Source organism: Salmo salar, chromosome ssa26 (assembly GCF_905237065.1).
Source record: "Salmo salar chromosome ssa26, Ssal_v3.1, whole genome shotgun sequence".
Taxonomy (NCBI): Eukaryota; Metazoa; Chordata; class Actinopteri; order Salmoniformes; family Salmonidae; genus Salmo; species Salmo salar.
This window is the reverse complement of record NC_059467.1, coordinates 21,338,442-21,362,281: the sequence shown is the minus strand read 5'-3', so window position 1 is coordinate 21,362,281 and position 23,840 is coordinate 21,338,442. Positions and strand designations below refer to the sequence as shown.

At 41.6% G+C, this 23,840-nt stretch overlaps 1 protein-coding gene across 2 annotated transcripts; it reads right to left on the bottom strand.

Annotated features, from left to right (window-relative positions):
• Positions 1–87: 87 nt before the first annotated feature.
• On the bottom strand, positions 88–23,832 carry LOC106587423 (conserved oligomeric Golgi complex subunit 4). Of its 2 annotated transcripts, XM_045708896.1 has the most exons (20): positions 23,495–23,832; positions 22,948–23,030; positions 22,556–22,670; positions 17,763–17,860; positions 7,752–7,926; positions 6,897–7,090; positions 6,700–6,805; positions 6,427–6,584; positions 6,277–6,335; positions 6,013–6,146; positions 5,804–5,922; positions 4,186–4,352; positions 3,880–4,045; positions 3,611–3,673; positions 3,379–3,492; positions 3,029–3,121; positions 2,874–2,957; positions 2,662–2,763; positions 2,172–2,300; positions 88–621 (listed from the first exon to the last, which is right to left on the bottom strand). In XM_045708896.1, the coding sequence occupies exons 4-20, from the start codon at positions 17,799–17,801 to the stop codon at positions 487–489; spliced, it is 2,037 nt and encodes a 678-aa protein (XP_045564852.1). In that variant the 5' UTR covers positions 17,802–17,860; positions 22,556–22,670; positions 22,948–23,030; positions 23,495–23,832; the 3' UTR covers positions 88–486. The 2 variants fall into 2 exon arrangements, with proteins under 2 accessions (XP_045564852.1, XP_014031275.1); XM_014175800.2 differs by lacking the exon at positions 17,763–17,860 and having other exon boundaries at positions 23,495–23,824.
• Positions 23,833–23,840: the final 8 nt, after the last annotated feature.

Here is a 23,840-nt window from a genome sequence, read left to right as displayed (position 1 = left end):
GAGCTCGTCTGTCCCTGCGTGCCCGTTTCAATATGATGGATTCCGTTAAAGGGCTTTCAATATAAATTAATGACAAAAAAAGACATCTTCGAGAGAACACTTTAATATGTTACATAATATTTATTAATCCAAGCCAAAAGGCTCAAATCCATAATCCCACTGTTCCACAATCCCATAGTTCCATTACTGCTGTTACTCCTGGCTCTGATTGGCTGTATGAAGTAGCATTAACTACAGATCTAGGATCAGATCACCCTACCTCAAACCTAACTGTAACCATTTGGGGGTTAAACAAATATCCATCACTGTATCTGTAGTTAGGGGCAACCTCTTCCTCCACCTCCTATGAGGCCAGCAGAGGTTAGGAGCAGCAGGGACTTCCTCTCAGGGGATCCACCTGCACACTCCTCTTTTTCCTCAAAGACCAATCAGCATGAGTCTAGTCCCATGTAACATGTGCACCAGCACATTTTCTGGGTCGCAGGGTTAGAGGCGGAGCCTCTTGATGTCCTCACTGCGGAAATCGATGCGGAGTGCCAGAACCTGCCGGACCTCCGCTGGGGTGAGACGCCAAGTTAGAGGACCAGAGTTCGGGCCCCAGTAATCCAGGATCTCTGTTACCTAGAAACACAAAAACATACACACAGTTCTGAGAACAGGCCTGTGTATACAGAGACATGAAAGTCTACAAAGTGAGAGGGTCAGTGGTAAATAGATACAGTGCATTCGAAAAGTATTCAGACCCCTTGACTTTTTCCACCTTTTGTTACGATACAGCCTTATTCTAAAATTGATTAAATGTTTTTTTTCTTCCCCTTATCAAACTACCCACAATACCCCATAATGACAAAGCAAAAACAGGTTTAGTTTTTTTGCACATTTATAAAAAATAAAAAACAGAAACATTTACAAAAGTAAAATAATACAAATAACATTTACATAAGTATTCAGACCCGTAGTACTTTTTGAAGCACCTTTGGCAGGGTTACAGCCTCGAGTCTTATTAGGTATGACACTACAAGCTTGGCACACCTGTATTTGAGGAGTTTCTCCCATTCTTCTCTGCAGAACCTCAAGCTGTATCAGGTTGGATACTGAGTGTCGCTGCACAGCAATTTTCAGGTCTCTCCAGAGATGTTCGATTGAGCTTAAGTCCGGGCTCTGGACTTTCTCTGGACATTCCCACAGCATGATGCCGCCACCACCATGCTTCACCGTAGGGATGGTGCAAGGTTTCCTCCAGACGTGACACTTGGCATGCAGGCCAAAGATTTCAATCTTGGTTTCATCAGACCAGAGAATCTTGTTTCTCATGGCCTGGGAGTCCTTTAGGTGCCTTTTGGCAAACTCTAAGCAGGCTGTCATGTGCCTTTTACTGTTGAATGGCTTCCGTCTGGACACTCTACCATAAAGGCCTGATTGGTGAAGTCCTGCAGAGATGGTTTTCCTTCTGGAAGGTTCTCCCATCTCCACAGAGGAGCTCTGTCACAGTGACCATCAGGTTCTTGGTCACCTCCATGACCAAGGCCCTTATCCACCGATTGCACAGTTCGGCCGGAAGGTCAGCTCTAGGAAGAGTCTTGGTGGTTCCAAACTTCTTCCAATTAAGAATGATGGAGGCCACTGTGTTTTTGGGGACCTTCAATGCTGCAGAAATGGTTTGGTACCCTTCCCCAGATCTGTGCCTTGACACAATCCTGTCTCGGAGCTCTACGGATAATTCCTTTAACCTCATGGCTTGGTTTTTGCTCTGACATGCACTGTCAACTGTGGGATCTTATATAGACAGGTGTGTGCCTTTCCAAATCATATCCAATCAATTGAATTTACCACAGGTGGACTCCAATCAAGTTGTAGAAACATCTCAAGTATGATCAATGGAAACAGGATGCACCTGAGCTCAATTTCAAATCTCATAGCAAAGGGTCTGTTTTTTATTCTTAATAAATGTGTAAACATTTCTAAAAACCTGTTTTCACTTCGTCATTATGGGGTATCATGTGTAGATTAATAAGGGAAAAAAATTATTTAATCAATTTTAGAATAAGGCTATAACGTAACAAAATGTGGAAAAAGTAAAGGGGTCTGAATACTTTCTGAATGCACTGTATGTGACCCCATCTATGTGATTGTGTGTGGGTTGAGAAATGTGTGTGTATACTGCAGATTACCCGCTCCAGGTTGAGGATGGTGGCCATCTGAGTGAGCCGAGCAAACTTGTCCCTAATAGTCCAGGTGGTGACAGTAGTGAGGTAGGCCACCAGAGAACGCAGCTCCTTATCAAACTGAAGCCCTCCCAGCTAAGAGACAGGTGCAATAAGGGGTTAAAATCATGAGCATGAAACAGAAAAAAGGTATCCAGACCAGCAATTAAATATTTAAACATAGACCACATCAAAAAGGATCAAAGGATCAAACGGAGAACATCCCAAAAAAAGAAAGAGGGGATACGCGGCCTGCAATAAAATGCTTTAGTATCCTTGCACTAAATTACAGCACACACACCGCCTAAAGAGGCAGATGCCAAGGGGAAAGAAGCTTAATCTACCATCCTTCTGGAATCATAAATAAAACATTAAAAGAGGGCCTCTTATCATTACGTCACAGATGTGCATGCGGTAGGTGTGATGCCACCCTGTGGCCAGGCCTGGGATATCTCACCCTGCTGAAGGTGCACTTCAGGACAGTCTTCTCCATCTCCATGGAGACCAAACTGGTCATGAGGCTGGTCAGTGTGTCGTAGATAACTGAAGAGAGCCCCGCCTGAGAGAACAAGAGAGAGAGAGAGATTATAGAGAGGGGGAGAAGAGAAAGAGTTTGTAAAATGCTAATGTGGGAGATGTATTCCTGAGGCTAAGCAAAAGTAAGGTTACCTTGAACTCTGCCATGAGCTGCTCGAGGTTGACGATGAGCTGCTGGACCCAGGGGTCGTTGGCCTCGTACTCATTAAACTCCTCCTGCACAAAAAAAAAAACAGTACAGTCACACACTGGGGGGAAAGGGTGTGGCCTAGTGTGTGTGTTCGTACCTCCTCTATGTTGTGTGAGATGGACAGGAAGCTGCTGATCCACGGTTTGACCTGAGGCTTGATGGCTGTGGTGTTCAGCTCCGTCAGGCCCTCCTGAGGGTCACAACTGAGTTAGTTCTAGTCCATACAGATTAGACACACTGGTGACGTTTTGTAGTTGTATATTGCCTATCCATGTAAATTGGTACACAATTCAGTTTATCACTGTGACTTACAAATAAATGTTGCTGCTAGTACTACTACTGTTACTAGTATTTCTTGCACAATGAGGTCAAAGACCCCCTTAACACAACTGCACAGAGACAGATCATGTGTGACTCTGATCTGAGTATATTTCTGCGTCCTTCAACCTGCAAGAGATCCTTGAACTTGCTGGACGTGTTGACGAGGTCTGACAGACAGCTGTCAATCTTAGCTTGCTCTCCTGATCCCGCCCCCTGAGTGAACAACTTGGAGCAATCACTCTGAGAAAAAGAGAGGAGGAAAACGTCATTATCTGTGGTATACTACACATAGTGTGTCTTATTGAAATGTTACTCTTTAGAAAACTAAAGAGATGATATAAGCAGTAAGCTAACTCACCTCCAAGTTCCTCTTCAGAGTGGTGATGTTCTCACTACACACCTCCACGTTATTCAGAGTCACCTGGGATAGAAAGAAAGACGGGTGTGAGTGAATGTGTGTCTGTTGTCTGTTATGTGTTTATCATCAGGAATGCTGCCTTAGTGTGCTCTCTGTGACCCGTTTGTGTTTTAGACTGTGTGTTTCTTACCAGGAACGATGCCAACGATTCTGTGCATTCAATGTTCAGTTTGGCGGTAAGTGTTTGTGTGTGTTCACAAGTCCCTCACCAGGAAGGCAGCCTTGGCGACCTCTGCGCTGTCAATGCCCAGGTTGTTGAACTTGCCCTGCTGCAAGCTGCTCTGCATCAGACTCACTGCACTGCTCACCCCACGCTGGATGTCCTGCAGCGTGGTCGCAGGGAAGCCCTGCCTCAGCTTATTATACAACACCTCCCTGAGAGAGCGAGACAGAAAGGTGGGGAGAGAAGCATGGGTTGGTGGAAGACAGAGAGAAAAAGGAGGGTGTGAGAGCTGGAAGGAGATTCAAATGAGTGTTCAAATGATTGATTGAGTGTGTGTCTAACTACTGTCTACCGGAAGTCAGACTCTAGCACTGAGGTTGAGTGATTGATCATGGCACACAGGCAGTCAATGCTGGAGCTGGACAGAGCTCTGCTGATGCACTTCTTCACAATGTAGAAACAGTCATCCACCATGCTGGATGTCAGCTGACCCTTCTCATATGTATCCATAGCTACAGCCTAAGAAGAGAGGGGCAAAGGGAATTAATATAATCATTATTACTATTATGTGGTTATACAGTGAGGGAAAAAAGTATTTGATCCCTTGCTGATTTTGTACGTTTGCCCACTGACAAAGAAATGATCAGTCTATAATTTTATTTGAACAGTAAGAGACAGAATAACAAAAAAATCCAGAAAAACGCATGTCAAAAATGTTATAAATTGATTTGCATTTTAATGAGGGAAATAAGTATTTGACCCCCTCTCAATCAGAAAGATTTCTGGCTCCCAGGTGTTTTTTATACAGGTAACGAGCTGAGATTAGGAGCACACTCTTAAAGGGAGTGCTCCTAATCTCAGCTTGTTACCTGTATAAAAGATACCTGTCCACAGAAGCAACACACTACGCCGTGAAGGACTGAAATCCTGCAGCGCCCGCAAGGTCCCCCTGCTCAAGAAAGCACATATACATGCCCGTCTGAAGTTTGCCAATGAACATCTGAATGATTCAGAGGAACACTGGGTGAAAGTGGTGTGGTCAGATGAGACCAAAATGGAGCTCTTCGGCATCAACTCAACTCGCCGTGTTTGGAGGAGGAGGAATGCTGCCTATGACCCCAAGAACACCATCCCCACCGTCAAACATGGAGGTAGAAACATTATGCTTTGGGGATGTTTTTCTGCTAAGGGGATAGGACAACTTCACCGCATCAAAAGGACGATGGACGGGGCCATGTACCATCAAATCTTGGGTGAGAACCTCCTTCCCTCAGCCAGGGCATTGAAAATGGGTCGTGGATGGGTATTCCAGCATGACAATGACCCAAAACACACGGCCAAGGCAACAAAGGAGTGGCTCAAGAAGAAGCACATTAAGGTCCTGGAGTGGCCTAGCCAGTCTCCAGACCTTAATCCCATAGAAAATCTGTGGAGGGAGCTGAAGGTTCGAGTTGCCAAACGTCAGCCTCGAAACCTTAATGACTTGGAGAAGATCTGCAAAGAGGAGTGGGACAAAATCCCTCCTGAGATGTGTGCAAACCTGGTGGCCAACTACAAGAAACGTCTGACCTTTGTGATTGCCAACAAGGGTTTTGCCACCAAGTACTAAGTCATGTTTTGCAGAGGGGTCAATTACTTATTTCCCTCATTAAAATGCAAATCATTTTATAACATTTTTTACATGCGTTTTTCTGGATTTTTTTGTTGTTATTCTGTCTCTCACTGTTCAAATACTTGCCATTAAAATTATAGACTGATAATTTCTTTGTCAGTGGGCAAACGTACAAAATCAGCAGGGGATCAAATACTTTTTTCCCCTCACTGTATATGTATACTGTGTATCAAGGGTATTCAGATCCGGGTTTGAGGATGACGACAGCATTGCTGGTTTTCATTATTTTCCTTCTAATGAGGGGCTGATTCAGGGATAAAATGAAACCCCTGCTGTATATTTAGAAGTGGTGACTAACCTTGCTGACAGTCTCCCTCATGTAGTACTCCTCCATTGGAATGTAGTAGCCAATCAGCTCCTGCATGAGCTGGCCCAGCATGCAGTGTTTCAGCAGTTTCTCCACATTATGCTTGTGCTCTGTAGCAAGAAACAAAGACAACCAAACTTACTAACACAGTCAACAACATGTGTACAGGGTTTTATAAGTGTGTGTGTTGGGTGTCTTACCTTGGACGATGCCAGGTGTTGCCGTAGCATCTCCAACCTCGAAGTCGGCCATCATGCGACGGCGCAGGAATCTTAAGTAAAGCTCCGACCTGGCATTCATCAGAGTGACTTCCAGTAATACAGGATCCAGCTCCCTACACACACAGGTGAAACACAGGTGAAACGCATCATAAATACGCATAGTACACATGCATTGCCCTCCACACCAAAAGATGACATTGAGTAATGCTGTTGAAATAAAGTAGGCTGAACTGTCACACTGACCTGGGTTCAATCTTCTCAGTGGGCACACTCTTCATCATGCTGCTCTGGACGATCTGAAACTGCAGGCAGAGACATTCAATTTAATAACGCTTTCTTAATATAGTCTGTAATTTAAAGATCTAATTAATTGAATGCAATTGACACACAGACCTTGTTGTGGTAGTCTCTCTGTTGGATGAACTTGTCAACTACTTTCTGGGCCTGTCGGTCACACTCCTGCTGCAGGTGAGTGATGAGAGTATACAGGTAGCCTGGACCGTAGTACGTCTCAACGATGGGCTGGTGGGTCTCCACAACACGAGCTATGCCTGAAACACACATTAAATATTTTCCACCAATTCTATTTTCCTATACATACACACAAACCAACACGTTTACAGACATGTCTAAAGAGATACATCATCATTATGGTCAGTCTCTCACCCTCCAGCAGCAAAGTCAGGGTGTCAGCAAAGACCAGAGCAGCTCTCCTCTCTCCCAGCTCTCCTCCCACAGCCAAGAGCAGGTTCTCATCTGCTTTAGAGGCCAGCTGAGAGAGAGAAAAAGACAACCGTGAAGATAAACAAATGCACAAGCATTAACGCTCACACACACACTATTGCATGGACAACCCCACTCACTTGGCTGCAGAGGTACTGGCCAAAGCGAGCCAGGCCTTGCTCGTGGAGGCCAAGCAGAGGGAAGATTTTAAAGAATCTTTCCACCTGCGCCAGATCACCCCTGGTAACAGCCTCATCCAGTCTCTCCGCAACCAGGACTTTCAATCGCTGCTCTGCCTCTTGAAGCATGGCCAGGCTAGCGTCCACAGCACTGCCTGAGCAGAAAATAGTATGAAAGACCGCACAGAACACGTTAGAAGGGACTGTGACAAAAACTGAAACGCAATGCAGATCTTACTTTCTGCACATTACCTGATGAGCTTCCCTGATTTCCTGAACTTTCCAATGCATTTCAGTAACTGTGATCCAAATTCAATAATGTTTTTCACCTTTCCCGTATTAAAGTAATTTGACATATTTTCTTATTACCCTTATGAACATAGAAACTTGAATCTGTGCTAGAATGGTTAAAAAGGTCATCAAATAAAAAATCCCACATCGGTGCATCTCTACAAAATATTAACGTCTAAAATCCGTTAGAAAGTATGTAGAAATGATAATGTACCTTCCTATTTTTAAATAACTAATAATCATTAATTTTGACAAAACAAAAATCGATCCCAAAAAAACTGCAGCCCTCGGTTGAATTTAGAAATCCCAATGCGGCCCTCGATACAAAATGATTACCCACCCCTGCGCTATCAGGAAGAGTGATTATAGGAACGTTCAATAAATTCCCTGGATTTCCAGAAATCCTATTTGGAGATTCCAGCTCAGTCCAAACAGGTTTCCTGGAAAACCAGGGAAATTATTGAAAGTTCCCGGAATTTTACAACCCTAGTTGTGAGTTGTGGTAGAACATAGGGGCACCCTTACTCTCTTCTCCCTGGCGACTTAGCTCAATGACTGATTGGTCGAGAGAAAGGTAGCGGTGGATGTGGGCGGCAGCCTGTTCGTAGTCCTCATTGTGTAGCGCCGTCTGAACGCCGTCTGTGCAGAACTTCAGGTCCAGGATGTCATCAGCCCGCTGGATAACCTTATAAAGCCGGGTCTGTGAACACATACAAACAGCGCGTCATTACATCACTCATTGGAGCTGATAGGAACATAATTTTTATATCCTAATACCTCTCTCAACTATGTCTACACACATACAGTAAGTGTGTGATTAGCTTGGTTTTGATGCGAATGTTCAAAAATCTGCATTAAGAAGATATATGCATTTTCCCACCAGTGGGAAACGGACTTATTGCAGATAAAAATCAGTACGTGATGATGTAGTGCACACAAAATGTACATATTCGCTTAAGTTGTAATGTACTGAATAAAAAAATTGAAAGTTCAATGTGTAATTCCATCGCATTTCCAACTAGTTTTGTCACAAAAACTGTTGCGTTAAATAGCAAATGTGCCTACTCTGGTCTTGGCCAACAGTTTGCAGATACATCTAGGCTAGTCTACATGAGATTATTTTGGATAAGAGCGAGAATATTTTTATTTGTCAAATAGCAGCTAAGCATCGATCATCATGTCACCAGAATAAGACCCTCAATATTTATTGGAAAGGAGTATCAAGCTCATCAGTACTTTTATCACCCTGTGAAGTTCATCATAATTTATTTCCACACACCATATATCATTGTGTGACTCCAAGTTTACCCCGATATGATGGTCACCACTACCAACAAACACCCCATAATATCTGGCCCTCTGCCCTCCCTAAATCGTGGCATTGAACGGTTCAGCAGACTTTTAGCCCTCCATATCTGGCTACGAGACTACTGCAGCTCTGTGAGTGTAACATTTATTGACAATTTGTATACCTTCTGGAAACAAAGCCCTTTTTATAAGGAGGATGAGACCCAGCCAAATAGTTTGGGTTCCTGGATCCTTTCACAGCATTACAATGACCCAAAGCATTACAAAGACAATGACTTATCAATGACTCAAAGCCCAGCTCAGTTAATCCCTACCATTGTGTCAATGAGTTGTCAAAATTCTTCAGCAAACTAACATTATCCCAGGGACGTTGGAAGACACAATGTAGGTAACCAAATGTATTTCCCTCTTACTGCTTCTGCTGATCCCACAACTATTGTATGCAGTAATCATGTGCCTATGAACCAGAGTTCTACTGTTACCTACTGAGCCGGTGTGCCCTAGTAGGAAGTCCACTGTGTGAAGCTCACCCTGCACTAACATAAATAACATGAGCATGTATACATCTGCTAAGCTTACCAGTAAAGCAATGAAAACAATGTTTATGTTGTATTAATAAGACCCCTCCCGCTTACATTTATGGGGTCCTAGACTACAGATGAAACAATATATATTCATTATAAAAAGGTTTAATATTGTTCCACAGTCTTTTCTAAATCTCTGCCTCTTATAAAGAAACTGTCTGAGAAATGAATGACTGAGACAGAACTCTGCAGGGGAGTATAAGAGATAAGAGACTAGTCAGACATTCCACTATAAATCAACTAGAGGTTGACCGATTAATCGGAATGGCCGATTAATTAGGGCCGATTTCAAGTTTTCATAACAAATCGGTATTTTTGGCCACCGATTATTTATTTATTTTATAAATATTTTTTAACTAGGCAAGTCAGTTAATGACGGCCTAGGAACGGTGGGTTAACTGCCTTGTTCAGGGGCAGAACGACAGATTTTTACCTTGTCAGCTTGGGGATTCAATCTTGCAACCTTACGGTTAACTAGTCCAACGCTCTAACCACCTGCTTTACATTGCACTCCACGAGGAGCCTGCCTGTTACGCAAATACAGTAAGAAGCCAAGGTAAGTTGCTAGCTAGCATTAAACTTATCTTATAAAAAACAAGCAATCAATCATAATCACTAGTTAACTACACATGGTTGATGATATTACTAGTTTATCTAGCCTGTCCTGCGTTGCATATAATTGATGCGGTGCGCATTCGCGAAAGAGGACTGTCGTTGTTCCAACTTGTACCTAACCATAAACATCAATGTCTTTCTTAAAATCAATACACAAGTATATATTTTTAGACCTGCATATTTAGTTAATATTGCCTGCTAACATGAATTTCTTTTAACTAGGGAAAATGTGTCACCTCTGCAACAAAGTCAGGGTATATGCAGCAGTTTGGGCCGCCTGGCTCGTTGCAAACTGTGTGAATACTATTTCTTCCTAACAAAGACAGCCAACTTCGCCAAACGGGGGATGATTTAACAAAAGCGCATTTGCGAAAAAAGCACAATCGTTGCACGACTGTACCTAACCATAAACATCAATGCCCTTCTTAAAATCAATACACAGAAGTATATATTTTTAAACCTGCATATTTAGCTAAAAGAAATCCAGGTTAGCAGGCAATATTAACCAGGTGAAATTGTCTCACTTCTCTTCCGTTCATTGCACGCAGAGTCAGGGTATATGCAACAGTTTGGGCCGCCTGGCTCGTTGCGAACTAATTTGCCAGAATTTTACGTAATTATGACATAACATTGAAGGTTGTGCAATGTAACAGGAATATTTAGACTTATGGATGCCACCCGTTAGATAAAATACGAAACGGTTCCGTATTTCACTGAAAGAATAAACGTGATAGTTTCCGGATTCGACCACATTAATGACCTAAGGCTCGTGTTTCTGTGTGTTATTATGTTATAATTAAGTCTATGATTTGATAGAGTAGTCTGACTGAGCGATGGTAGGCACCAGCAGGCTCGTAAGCATTCATTCAAACAGCACTTCTGTGCATTTTGCCAGCAGCCCTTTGCAATGCATTGCACTGTTTATGACTTCAAGCCTGTCAACTCCCAAGATTAGGCTGGTGTAACCGATGTGAAATGGCTAGCTAGTTAGCCGGGTGCGCGCTAATAGCGTTTCAAACGTCACTCGCTCTGAGACTTGGGAGTGGTTGTTCCCCTTGCTCTGCATGGGTAACGATGCTTCGAGGGTGGCTGTTGTCGATGTGTTCCTGGTTTGAGCCCAGGTAGGAGCGAGGAGAGGGACGGAAGCTATACTGTTACACTGGCAATACTAAAGTGCCTATAAGAACATCCAATAGTCAAAGGTATATGAAATACAAATCGTATAGAGAGAAATAGTACTATAATAACTACAACCTAAAACTTCTTACCTGGGAATATTGAAGACTCATGTTAAAAGGAACCACCAGCTTTCATATGTTCTCATGTTCTGAGCAAGGAACTTAAACGTTAGCTTTCTTATAGGGCACATAATGCACTTCTACTTTCTTCTCCAACACTTTGTTTTTGCATTATTTAAACCAAATTGAACATGTTTCATTATTTATTTGAGGCTAAATAGATTTTATTGATGTATTATATTACGTTAAAATAAGTGTTCATTCAGTATTGTTGTAATTGTCATTATTACAAATAAATCGGCCGATTAATCGGTATCGGCTTTTTTTGGGGTCCTCCAATAATCAGTATCGGCGTTGAAAAATCATAATCGGTCGACCTCTAAAATCAACTTGGGGAGTGGACATTTACTGCTATTTTAGATAACACAAAAATGATTGTTTATATAGCTGTGTAGGCATGGTTTTGGTCTCATGAGTAGAAGGTAATGACGTAGGCAGTAACATCACTAAGATATATGACTGTAGGAATAATAAAACAACTCTGACCCTTTTCTATTTTGCAGAACTTACTCGGAAACATGCGTGCTATGTTCCTGTTGTCAACTTCTGTCTGCAATTGCATTAATAAAGGTTTTTGAATGATTTAATTAAAGATATTGTCAGAATGCTAATTTCACCAATGAGCCAATGATTGACAAGGAACAAGGAATGAACCCCAACATTTGGTGAGCTAGCCAGGAGTGAGTGTCCAATCCGGTTGGAGGAGATTACACACCATGGTGCCAGAGCTCCAAATTAAACAAGGTAAGCAGACACCTGTTTAATCTAAGTGTGTAATTAATTGGCATTCACTGGTGTGGTTTACCTCTAACAAGTAAGTGGCACCTCACTCACTCTAAAATATAGACATACACTTTGAATATGACAGTCGGATTTTAGATTGGAGAAATTACATAACGGGCTCTTGGTGAAATGCATGATGTCAATATAGGATGAATGAAATGAATGATTGATGATTTTTATTTTATTTGTTAGAGGTAATTCAGCGACAATTACCCCTTACTAGTTATTGTATTTTGGAGAGGTGGCTTGACGAGGCTGTCTGAGGCTACCCTATCCTACGAGCGTGGCCGGTATTATTTGATTGAGAGTTAAATTATCAATTTTTATTTCGGGTTGTAATGCGGGCGACCATTACTGAATACTAGTTATTTTTTATTTTGAAGAGGTAACCAGTGAATGAGTTGGTTATGAATAGTGGTAATTTTGTGTGAAATTTACCCAGTGAATGAGTTGAGTTGGTTATGAATAGTGGTCATTTTGTGTGAAATTTACCAAGTGAATGAATTGAGTTGTTATGAATAGTGCGTTGTATGTTTCATTGTTTTTTTGTCTGTGGATTATGGCGGGGTTTATTGGGTAATGGCCCAATGGTGGAATAAAAAGTGAGGAGTAGGAGAGAAGTTATTTGAATAAAAGGTTGAACGTATTTGTTAGTGACACTTTCCTACCATAGGACAGTATTGGAAATGTACAACCCTTAGTATACCAGTAAAAGTATTAAAGGGAAGTCCTGTAAAGATTTTCATAGAAAGTTACTTTGTGATTCTCTCCCCACCAGGTGGCACTGGTGTATAACGTCTTACTGTTACTCTACACCCTTAAGATATAATATTAGGAATTGAAGTCTAGCATGCGGTTGTCTCTGAGGCCCATGTGTGAAATATATTTGAGTTTAGTAGAACCATTTACTATAGCCTGGAGTAAGTGAGAGTAGAATTAGGATTTCAGTATCACCCACTGTTGTTTAATTAACCTCTTACATCTAGATGTTCCGCTAGCAAAACACCGCTCCAATATCCAATGATAGGACGTGGCGCGAATTACAAACTCCTCAAAAATCCCAAAACTTCCATTTTTCAAACATATGACTATTTTACACCATTTTAAAGACAAGACTCTCCTTTATCTAACCACATTGTCCGATTTCAAAAAGGCTTTACAACGAAAGCAAAACATTAGATTATGTCAGGAGAGTACCGAGCCAGAAATAATCAGACACCCATTTTTCAAGCTAGCATATAATGTCACAAAAACCAAAACCACAGCTAAATGCAGCACTAACCTTTGATGATCTTCATCAGATGACACTCCTAGGACATTATGTTATACAATACATGCATGTTTTGTTCAATCAAGTTCACATTTATATCAAAAACCAGCTTTTTACATTAGCATGTGATGTTCAGAACTAGCATACCCACCGAAACTTCCGGTGAATTTACTAAATTACTCACGATAAACGTTCACAAAAAACATAATTATTTTAAGAATTATAGATACAGAACTCCTTTATGCAATCGCTATGTCCAATTTTAAAATAACTTTTCGGTGAAAGCACATTTTGCAATATTCTGAGTAGATAGCCCGGCCATCATGGCTAGGTATTTTGACACCCACCAAGTTTGGCACTCACCAAACTCAGATTTACTATAAGAAAAATTGGATTACCTTTGCTGTTCTTCGTCAGAATGCACTCCCAGGACTTCTACTTCAACAACAAATGTTGGTTTGGTTCCAAATAATCCATAGTTATATCCAAATAGCTGCGTTTGTTCTTGCGTTCAAGACACTATCCGAAGGGTGATGCGCCGGCGCGTATCGTGACAAAAAAAATTCAAAATATTCCATTACCGTACTTCGAAGCATGTCAAACGCTGTTTAAAATCAATTTTTATGCGATTTTTCTCGTAAAATAGCGATAATATTCCGACCGGGCGACGTTGTCCACTGGATATCATAAGGTGAATGCACCATTTTGTAAGTCGCTCTGGATAAGAGCGTCTGCTAAATGACTTAAATGTAATGTAAATGTAATGTAATGTTGTTTTCGTTCAAAGACTGAAAATGTAAAATGGACTCTTCACGTGCACGTGCGCACCCGTTTCATTGTTCTCAGATCGACCACTATCCAAATGCGCTACTGTTTTTCAGCCAGGGACTGCAGAGTCATCATTCCCCGTTCTGGTGCCTTCTGAGAGCCTATGGGAGCCTTAGAAAATGTCACGTTACAGCAGAGATCCTCTATTTTCCATAAAGAGGCTATAGAAGGCCAAGAAATGGTCAGAGAGGGCACTTCCTGTATGCAATCTTCTCAGGTTTTGGCCTGCCATATGAGTTCTGTTATACTCACAGACACCATTCAAACAGTTGTAGAAACTTTATGGTGTTTTCTATCCAAATCAAACAATTATTTGCATATTCTAGTTTCTGGGCAGGAGTAATAACCAGATTAAATCGGGTACGTTTTTTATCCGGCCGTGAAAATACTGCCCCCTATCCTAAACAGGTTAACACACACACTGAAAATAGATATCAATTCCTCTCTATAGGCATATTGATACATATTACACCCACTTTAGGATAACCCTATAGAAATTGGAAAACACATTACACGCAGACTATCTAAATAAAAAGCCAGAGCACCATGGCACAGTCAAACCAGAATGAGGAGATAGGAGCAATGAAGCCTGTCACGCCTGTTGAATATATGCAAAATAAGTTTCCTGCTGTGGAATTTACATTCACTTTTAAGAAATGGCATGTATGGACAGAGATGGCAGGAGAAAATATAAAAGTATTAGGACAGAGGCAGAACCGGAGTACTCCCCACCGCCCCGCTGCCGTATGAGAATAAACCCAGAGGACCCCTGGGAGAATATACACAGATCTACCCTCTCATACCACTGACAGAAGAAAATGGAGAAGCAACCACAATTATCCTCAAGGAAACTCTGAAGGAGGTGGATGACACAACAGCAGCAACAAGCGACATGAGAACAATAGAATTGGATGAAGAAAAAAAACAAGGCACAGTTCCTGGAGGGAGTTTTCCCTCGCCACCCCAACTCACTCCACAAAAAGGAACAGACTGGAAGACCCTAGACATCTGCTCAAGTTGTTTCTTGAGTACATGAAGGAACTAACTTCTGTTGTAAGTCTTCCCCACTCTCAAACTAGGAAAGCAGCAGAACCAATCCCAGGTGAAGACCCGGGAGGGAGAGCAGGGCCCCGAGAACATCTGAAGGAGGAAGAAGGTGTGAGCCAAAGGACAGAAGCAGAGGGCCGAGACCAAAGGCCAGAAGAACCAACAGAGGGTTCAGCCATAGAACCTGAAGAGTCATCAGATGTCGAGGACACCATCATACACACACACTATGGTTGTGAAACAAGAAAATCGCAACCATGGAAACACACATGCAGGGTAATTATTGCTTTCCAAATCCTACTCGTTCCCTTTGTGGACAGGGATGTGGAGAATAATAAATGGGTGGAAGCAGTGACAGACATAGGATTACAGGGGAAGGGGAACACATCTGGCACACGGGTAATGATTTTCCAGAAACCCACCTCCACAGCCTTACTGTGGGGAACCAATTGGAAAGAATGATTTTGGATGTGGATTACTCCATTTTATGCAAAGGAACAATACCAGGGTTCGACAAAGTAACAGCAATTATACAACTCTGATGTTGGTCACTAGGGGGAAGGAAGCAGCATGGGAAGGTGGATTATCCAATAAGACAAAAGGTAATAGTTCAGATGCAGCTAAAGAATTTAAGGAGGGTGGGCCAATTGAGACTAAATGGCCAAGGTGGAAGAAGGTACAACCAGGTAACAATTCCCAGCTGAGTAAATGCATAGGACCTCCAAAAGTACAATGGGGAGTGTATCTGACTGGTAGTGTAAAGCCCCTAAATGATGAAGGAGATGTTGTGTTCACAGGATTAAAACCCACAATAACTCCCCCTGTTTGTATCTGCAACTCATGGAATGTGGATGTAGGAAACACGACTAATTGCCTGTCTTACACAGGCCTAAAAACAGATACTAGTAGTTTTGGTGTACTGGATGGGCAACAATTGATAACTAGGGTAAATGTGTCAAACATAGGCAAAGGCATGGAGACACCTCTGGATCATCTCTGGATCTGTGGGGGAAATGGCTACATGTTCCTCCCCATGGGATGGAAAGGGTGTTATCTGGGGAAAACTGAACGGACAGTAGCAACATTACTTGCTTCTGAGTTGCTGAACAGTTATTTGCAAATTAGTTTCAGATCGAATGGCAGAGCTAAAAGAGCAGTGGCTCAAAATAATGAAGCTTATGGACATGTGCTTTCTCAGGTAGAGATGGCAGCCCTAGTAATCTTTCCAGGTGCAGGAGTTGTAGTTAAGGGTAAGGGGATTAACAATTTGACATACTCCATGCAGGCCCTTACTAATTTCATAGTACAGGGTTTCACTCAGTTGTCACTAAATGTGCAGAATTTGAAGGCAGTAGTGACCAGAGACAAAATGGCACATATTGGCTAAAGACAGAGGGGCCTACACGTCCCTTGGAATAGACGATGAGGTTTACTGTGTCATGTTGCTTCCTGACTCCTCTGACAACATGACAGCTGTTATTAATGACATGGCTAAATTAGGAGGTACTCTGTGAAAAGCTGACAACACATCTTTGACCAAACTGGTGTGGTGGATGAATCAGAATTAGTTGGGTAACATAGATAATTAAGATGTCTTATCTGCATAATATGCATATGTGATATACTTGTTATTAGAATGTATCCCTTTGGACTCTGGTGTTGGCAGTTGCACTTCTTCCCTCAGCTGGGGCTCAGTCACCTGGGGCCCAGAGAGGGGAGAGGTCAGGCTTGTCTTTTACATGTCTCTGGTGCTATGCAGAATATCAGAAAGGGAAGAGGACAAGATGGAACATTGTCTTCATATGTGAATGTGTCTTTACCTTTTCTTAAACCATGTGAAGGGAAGGCGTGATTAATGGGGAACCAATTACTTGTCTCCACAATGTCTGTGCGCAAGTCACTACCTCCTTTGGCATTGGGGGGAGGTGTATGGCAGTGTTGCTGGAACCATTGTATGTCCTCTCTGATGTTGCACTTATCCTGGGATAGTGTATGACCTAGAGGCTCACTCCCCTCAGTGAGCTTGTCCAGGAGTGGGGTCAAGAAGGGGTTTTACTTGAGATGGGAGTATCTAGAGTTGACAATTTATTTATGCCATTGGATGAGTTGGTGTTTTTGTGCTATGAAGTACCAGGAACGAGATTAGAACCTCGTCTTAGGGACCAAACTGAACGATAATTTATAGCGAATGCTATCTGGCTACGGGATACTCCTTTCTCATTTATAAAGTCTCACTTTGTGAGCTGTTCCTAATATCTGTGGATTGTTATGTCGATTAGGGTGGTGGATCTTTGCTATAAAAGATCTCAGTAGCCATTGTGTTGTCACTCAACGGATCATTAGAAAATGGTGAATCGTTGAAAGTCATTGCTATTGCAAAGCTCTTATTATTAAAGAAGTAGTTTAAGTATAACTCTGACTTGGGTGTGAAGTTTGTCTCTCCTAATTTGATAATACAGAAATGAACCACCACACTGGACACTGGTTTAATGGTGTACTTGGAAATGTGATGGGTAAGGTAATGGTGTTCCTGTCTGTCATAATTGTTCCACTTCTGGTAGGACTACTGTGTTTTGCTGTTGCTTTATGTATAATAAAGTGCTTGGCTAAAAAGACTGTTGAACATTTGGGGATTATGGGACACGTATGTTGGGGTGGCGACAAGAAGGTAACAAACTTACCTAATGTGGTAGAGGGAAGATATGGGAGATACTAGAGCTTGTCATGTATATGGGCCAACTGAGAGAAGAGTATAGTGATAGGAGAAACTACGCTAAAGGGGATTTAAGTGTGTTAGACTTACAGTAACAGGTGTAAACCTTTCCAGGATAGAGGAAGGCATGGGAGCACCTTTTGGATGGATGTGGGTATGCAGTGACAAGGGGTATCTCACTTTACCTCCTGGATGGGGGGGGGGGGGGGGTTGTTATTTGGGGAGAACAGAAAAATGTACATGTTAAGAATCCCAGTCACTGATCTTTTCAACGAGACAGGTAAAACCAACTCTGGGGAACTGCAGCGTGCCAAACGACTCATCCCAGATAATCAGGAAGCCTATTGGTCTTGTCCTACACCCGGGTGAGATTTTGATATGTCAATCATACCCTCCTGGGGTGTGGCTGTCCTAACAATTTAACCTACTCTTTATAGGCCCATATGAATCTAACAATCCGAGGATTTAGCCAACTCTCATTAGATGTCCCAATCTGAAAGCAGTCATCAGCCGCCATGAGTTGGTTTTAGATGATCTTTTGGCGAAGGAAAATTGTGTTACGCTCCTCCCTGACTCCTCTGAGAATATGACTGCAACAATTGATAAGATTGCTGATCTAGTAAAACTCTCAAAATCTGAAAAATCTGTTTTTGACAAAATTGGTGACTGGTTTAATACTACATTTGTAAATGTAATGGGAAAAGTTATGTTGACTTTGTTTTCATTGTTTACTCCTATACTTGTAGGAGGTTTGGTGATTTTGGCTACTGTTTATATTTGTAAGAGAATGACTGAAACTGCTCTTGAACATGCTGGAGTGATGGTGTTAGTGGAAGCTGAAACAAATCGTGCTGAAGGTGAGACTGGTACATTTCTGGTTTCTCTTAATCCCATTGTTTATTCAACTCGTGTGGTTCTTCCCAGGACTCAGGAGGAATGGGAGTATAGACAGACTCACCCCATCAGCATTCCAGGAACCTCAGAAGTTGTTTCTCCCTTTAGCAGGCCATCCCTGGGATCAAATGGATGCGGGGGATTTGCCTAATCTATTTGATTTCAGAGGAGAATATTATGATTGAAGCTGTGAGACTAATTAGTCTCAAAAGGGGGAAATGTCAGGGGTTCACCTCGGGGTCATGATAGGGGCTGTACCAAATGTTTGATGTATTATAATAATTGATTATGCTTATGTTGTATTAATAGAAGGGGAGGGGTTATAAGACCACTCCCCCTTACATTTATGGGGTCCTAGACTACAGATTAACAATATATATTCATTATAAAGGTTTAATATATTGTTCCACAGTCTTTTCTAAATCTCTGCCTCTTATAAAGAAACTGTCTGAGAAATGTGTGACTGAGACAGAACTCTGCAGGGGAGTGTAAGAGATAAGAGACTAGTCAGACATCCACTATAAATCAACTTGGGGAGTGGACATTTACTGCTATTTTAGATAACACTAAAACTCTTGTTTATATAGCTGTGTAGGCATGGTTTTGGTCTCATGAGTATAACTTAAGGACGTAGGCAGTGACATCACTAAGATATATGACTGTAGGAATAATAAAACAACTCGGACCTTTTTCTATTTTGCAGAACTTACTCGGAAACATGCGTGCTATGTTCCTGTTGTCAACTTCTGTCTGCAATTGCATTAATAAAGGTTTTTGAATGATTTAATTAAAGATATTGTCAGAATGCTAATTTCACCAATGACCCAATGATTGACAAGGAACAAGAAACGAACCCCAACAAAATCAATAATTTGCTTGTAACAGATGACATTCATTTTCACTTAGATAATACCTTTGATGATACAGTGGTAGCAATACATGGTCATTTACAGAAAAGACAGAAATGACAAAGGTGGAGGTGTTGCCATTTATATTCAGAACCACATTGTTGTAAAGCTTCGAGAGGATCTCATGTTAAATACTGTTTAAGTAATATGACTACAGGTTCATCTGCCTCACCTCATTTTGGTGGGAAGCTGCTATAGACCAAGTGCAGTCAGTATCTGGATAACATTTGTGAAATGCTTGATAATGTATGTGATATCAACAGAGGGGTTTATTTTCTGTGTGATTTAAATATTGACTGGATTTCATCAGGCTGCCCACTCAAGAGAAAGCTTAAACTGTAACTAGTGCCTGCAACCTGGTTCAGGTTATCAGTCAACCTACCACGGTAGATACAAACAGCACAGGAATGAAATCATCAACATGTATTGATCACATCTTTACTAATGCTGCAGAAATTAGCTTTAAAGCCGTATCCAAATCCATCAGATGTAGTTATCACAATATAGACGCCATATCTAAGAATACCAAAGTTCCAAAGACTGGGCATAATATAGTGTGTAAGAGGTCATACAAGAAGTTTTGTCGTGATTACTATGTTGTTGATGTAAATAATATTTATTGGTCCGTGGTGTGTAATGAGGAGCAACCAGATGCTGCACTTGACACATTTATGAAATTGCTCATCTCAGTTACTAATAAGCATGCACCCATTAAGAAAATGACTGTAAAAAATTAAATCTCCATGGATTGATGAGGAATTGAACAATTGTATGGTTGAGGGGGATGAGGCAAAAGGAATGGCAAATAAGTCTGGCTGCACAACCGATTGGCAAATGTATTGCAAATTGAGAAATCATGTGACTAAACTGAATAAAAAGAAGAAACTACACTGAAACAAAGATAAATTGCAAAGAATGATAGTAAAAAGTTTTGGAGAACCTTAAATGAAATTTTGGGCAAAAGGGCTAACTCAGCTCCATCATTCATTTAATCAGATGGCTCATTCATCTCAAAACCCACTGATATTGCCGACTACTTTAACGATTTTCTCATTGGCAAGATTTGCAAACTAAGGCATGACATGCCAGCAACAAACACTGACACTACACATCCAAGTATATCTGAAAAAATTATTAAAGAGAAGCCTTGAAATCCATAAAGTGAGTGTGGAAGAGTTGAAAAATTATTGTTGTCAATCAAAAATTACAAGCCACCGGGATCTGACAACTTCGAGTGAAAATTACTGAGGATAATAGCGGATGATATTGCCACATCTTCAATTTAGGCTTACTAGAAAGTGTGTTCCCTCAGGCCCGGAGGGAAGTAAAAGTCATTCCGCTACATAAGAATGGTAAAGCCCTGTTTATTGGCTCAAATAGCTGACTAATCAGCCTGTTACCAACCCTCAGTAAACTTTTGGGGAAAAAATGGTGTTTGACCAGATACAATACTATTTTCCAGTAAACAAATTGACAACAGACGTTCAGCACGCTTATAGGGAAGAACATTCAACAAGCACAGCACTTACACAAATGACTGATGATTGGCTGAGAGAAATTGATAATAAAAATATTGTGGGGGCTGTTCTGTTATACTTCAGTGCGGCTTTTGACATTATCGATCATAGTCTGCTGGAAAAATGTATGCGTTATGGCTTTACAACCCCTGCTATATTGTGGATAAAGAGTTACCGGTCTAACAGAACACAGAGGGTGTTCTTTAATGGAAGCCTCCCCAACATAATCCAGGTAGAATCAGGAATCAGGGCAGCTGTCTAGGCCCCTTACTTTTTTCAACCTTTACTAATGACATGCCAGTGGCTTTGAGTAAAGCAAGTGTGTCTATGTATGCAGATGACTCAACACTATACACGTCAGCTACTACAGCAACTGAAATGACTGCAACACTTAAAGAGCTGCAGTTAGTTTCAGAAAGGGTGGCAAGGAATAAGTTAGTGCTAAATATTTCAAAAACTAAAAGCATTGTATTTGGGACAAATCATTCACTAAACCTCAACTAAATCTTGTAATAAATAATATGGAAATTGAGCAAGTTGAGGTGACTAAACTGTTTGGAGTATCCCTGGATTGTAAACCGTCATGGTCAAAACATGTTGATACAACAGTAGCTAAGATGGGGAGAAGTCTATCCATAATAAAGCTCTTTTCTGCCTTCTTAACAGTACTATCAATAAGGCAGGTCCTACAGGACCTAGTTTTGTCGCACCTGGACTACTGTTCAGTCATGTAGTCAGGTGCACAAAGAGGGACTTAGGAAAATTGCAATTGGCTCAGAACAGGGTAGCACGGCTAGCCCTTGGATGTACACAGAGAGCTAACATTAACAATATGCATGTCAATCTCTCCTGGCTCAAAGTGGAGGAGATATTGACTTCATCACTATTTATATTTGTGAGAGGTATTGACATGTTGAATGCATTGAGCTGTCTGTTTAAACTACTGGCACACAGCTCGGACACCCTTGCATACCCCACAAGACATGGCACCAGAGGTCTCTTCACAGTCCCGAAGTCAAAAACAGACTATGGGAGGTGCACAGTACTACATAGAGCCATGACTACATGGAACTCTATTCCACATCAAGTAACTGACGCAAGCAGTAAAATTTGATTTAAAAAACAAATAAAAACACCTTATGGAACAGCGGGGACTGTGAAGAGACATACACATGCATACACACACATGATAACATACGCACTATGCACACACGTGCACATGGATTTTGTGTTGTAGATGTGGTAGTAGAGAAGTGGCCTGAGGGCACATAGGCCACAGCAACTAATGGGGATCCATAATAAATACAAATAAAAATATGTCAATATTTGCACATAAAGGCATTTCCACCGTCATTTCTCACATTTTTTTTTTACAGAAACAAAAAGATCCACCATGTCGAATGAACAAATTATCCGTTTGCATTTTTAAAACTTCCTGTTTCCATCACAGCTGTCGTGATTTTCTTTATACGGTATGACTTTACTCGTATAAAAACTGTGGACGGAAAAGTGCTTTCTGCGAGTGAGTCTATGAGGGTGTAAATAGCATGTCTGTAGGTAGTACCTTTGCCAGGTCTAGCTGGCGGACTTTGCTGCTGACATTCTCTGCCAGGCTGCAGGTGAAGGTAATCATGCCAGACAGCTGACTGGCATCTCCTCCTATCAGCTGCAGGTTGGGCCTGGGGGACAATGTGACAGGAGAATTGATATTGGATTAGACATGGTATTTATCACAATAGTCTACAATAGCTTTCACAACTAATCTCCTTTCCTTCATCTATAATGATCTGAAATTGTTGAAATCACAGTGGTGAATGTCTACCAGATATCGCTTTCCCCAGAGTCCATCACACCAGTGCAAATGAAGAAAAGGAGATAAGGAATGGAAACCTCTAGATTATTGGGATGTACTCAGACAGTGAAACTTCTCTCCCTCTCTAAAGTACACACACTTACCCCATCCTTTGAAGAGCGAGCATCTTGGTGTCAATGTTCCCCTGCTGTCCAACCAACTTCTCCAGCTCAGTCTCCACCTTTTTCTGTGGTAGATGAACACGTGTGAACATCTCTTTTTCTCTCTCACACACACACACACACGGCATTATAGCTTTAATGGGTAATTCCTCCTCAATAGATAAAGGCGATGGGTAATTACGCAATAAGGCCCGAGGAGGTGTGGTATATAAGCAACATACCACGGCTAAGAGCTGTTCTTAAGAACGCAGAGTACCTGTACACAGTCCTTAGCCGTGTTATATTGGCCATATACCACAAACCCCCGAGGTCCCTTATTGCTATTATAAACTGGTTACCAACGTAATTAGAACAGTAAACAAGCATTTTTTATCATGCCCGTGGTATACGGCCAATCAGCATTCAGGGCTTGAACCACCCAGTTTATATAACGCCAAGAGATGACTGCTTCTGGTTTAGCTAGCTATGCTAACACAGTCTATGGGTACATCTTTGCATCCCTACAGCTGTCCGCTGGAAGAATTCTCACCTCCTCAGTGCAGAGCTGCTGGTAGACCCGCTCCAGATCATCCAACTCCGTCAGAGCTGAGATAGCCTCCATGCTCACGGCATATACACATGCAGAATCGCATCTCTTCACTGCTATGGGGCTGCTCTCTGCCATCTTTTTCTCACAAACAGAAAACGTGTCACTTCCGTGTTCGCTCGCGCAGTAAGTGCACGGGCACATTTCCTAGAACCGCTAAGCGTCGCTATTTTAGCAGGATTTAGCAATTGGGATTTTTGTTTGATGATTTTTGTATGCATTCATTCTAAACAAATATATTGCAATTCAATTCCCTATGTGCCATGTCTGTACTTACATTTTAGTCATT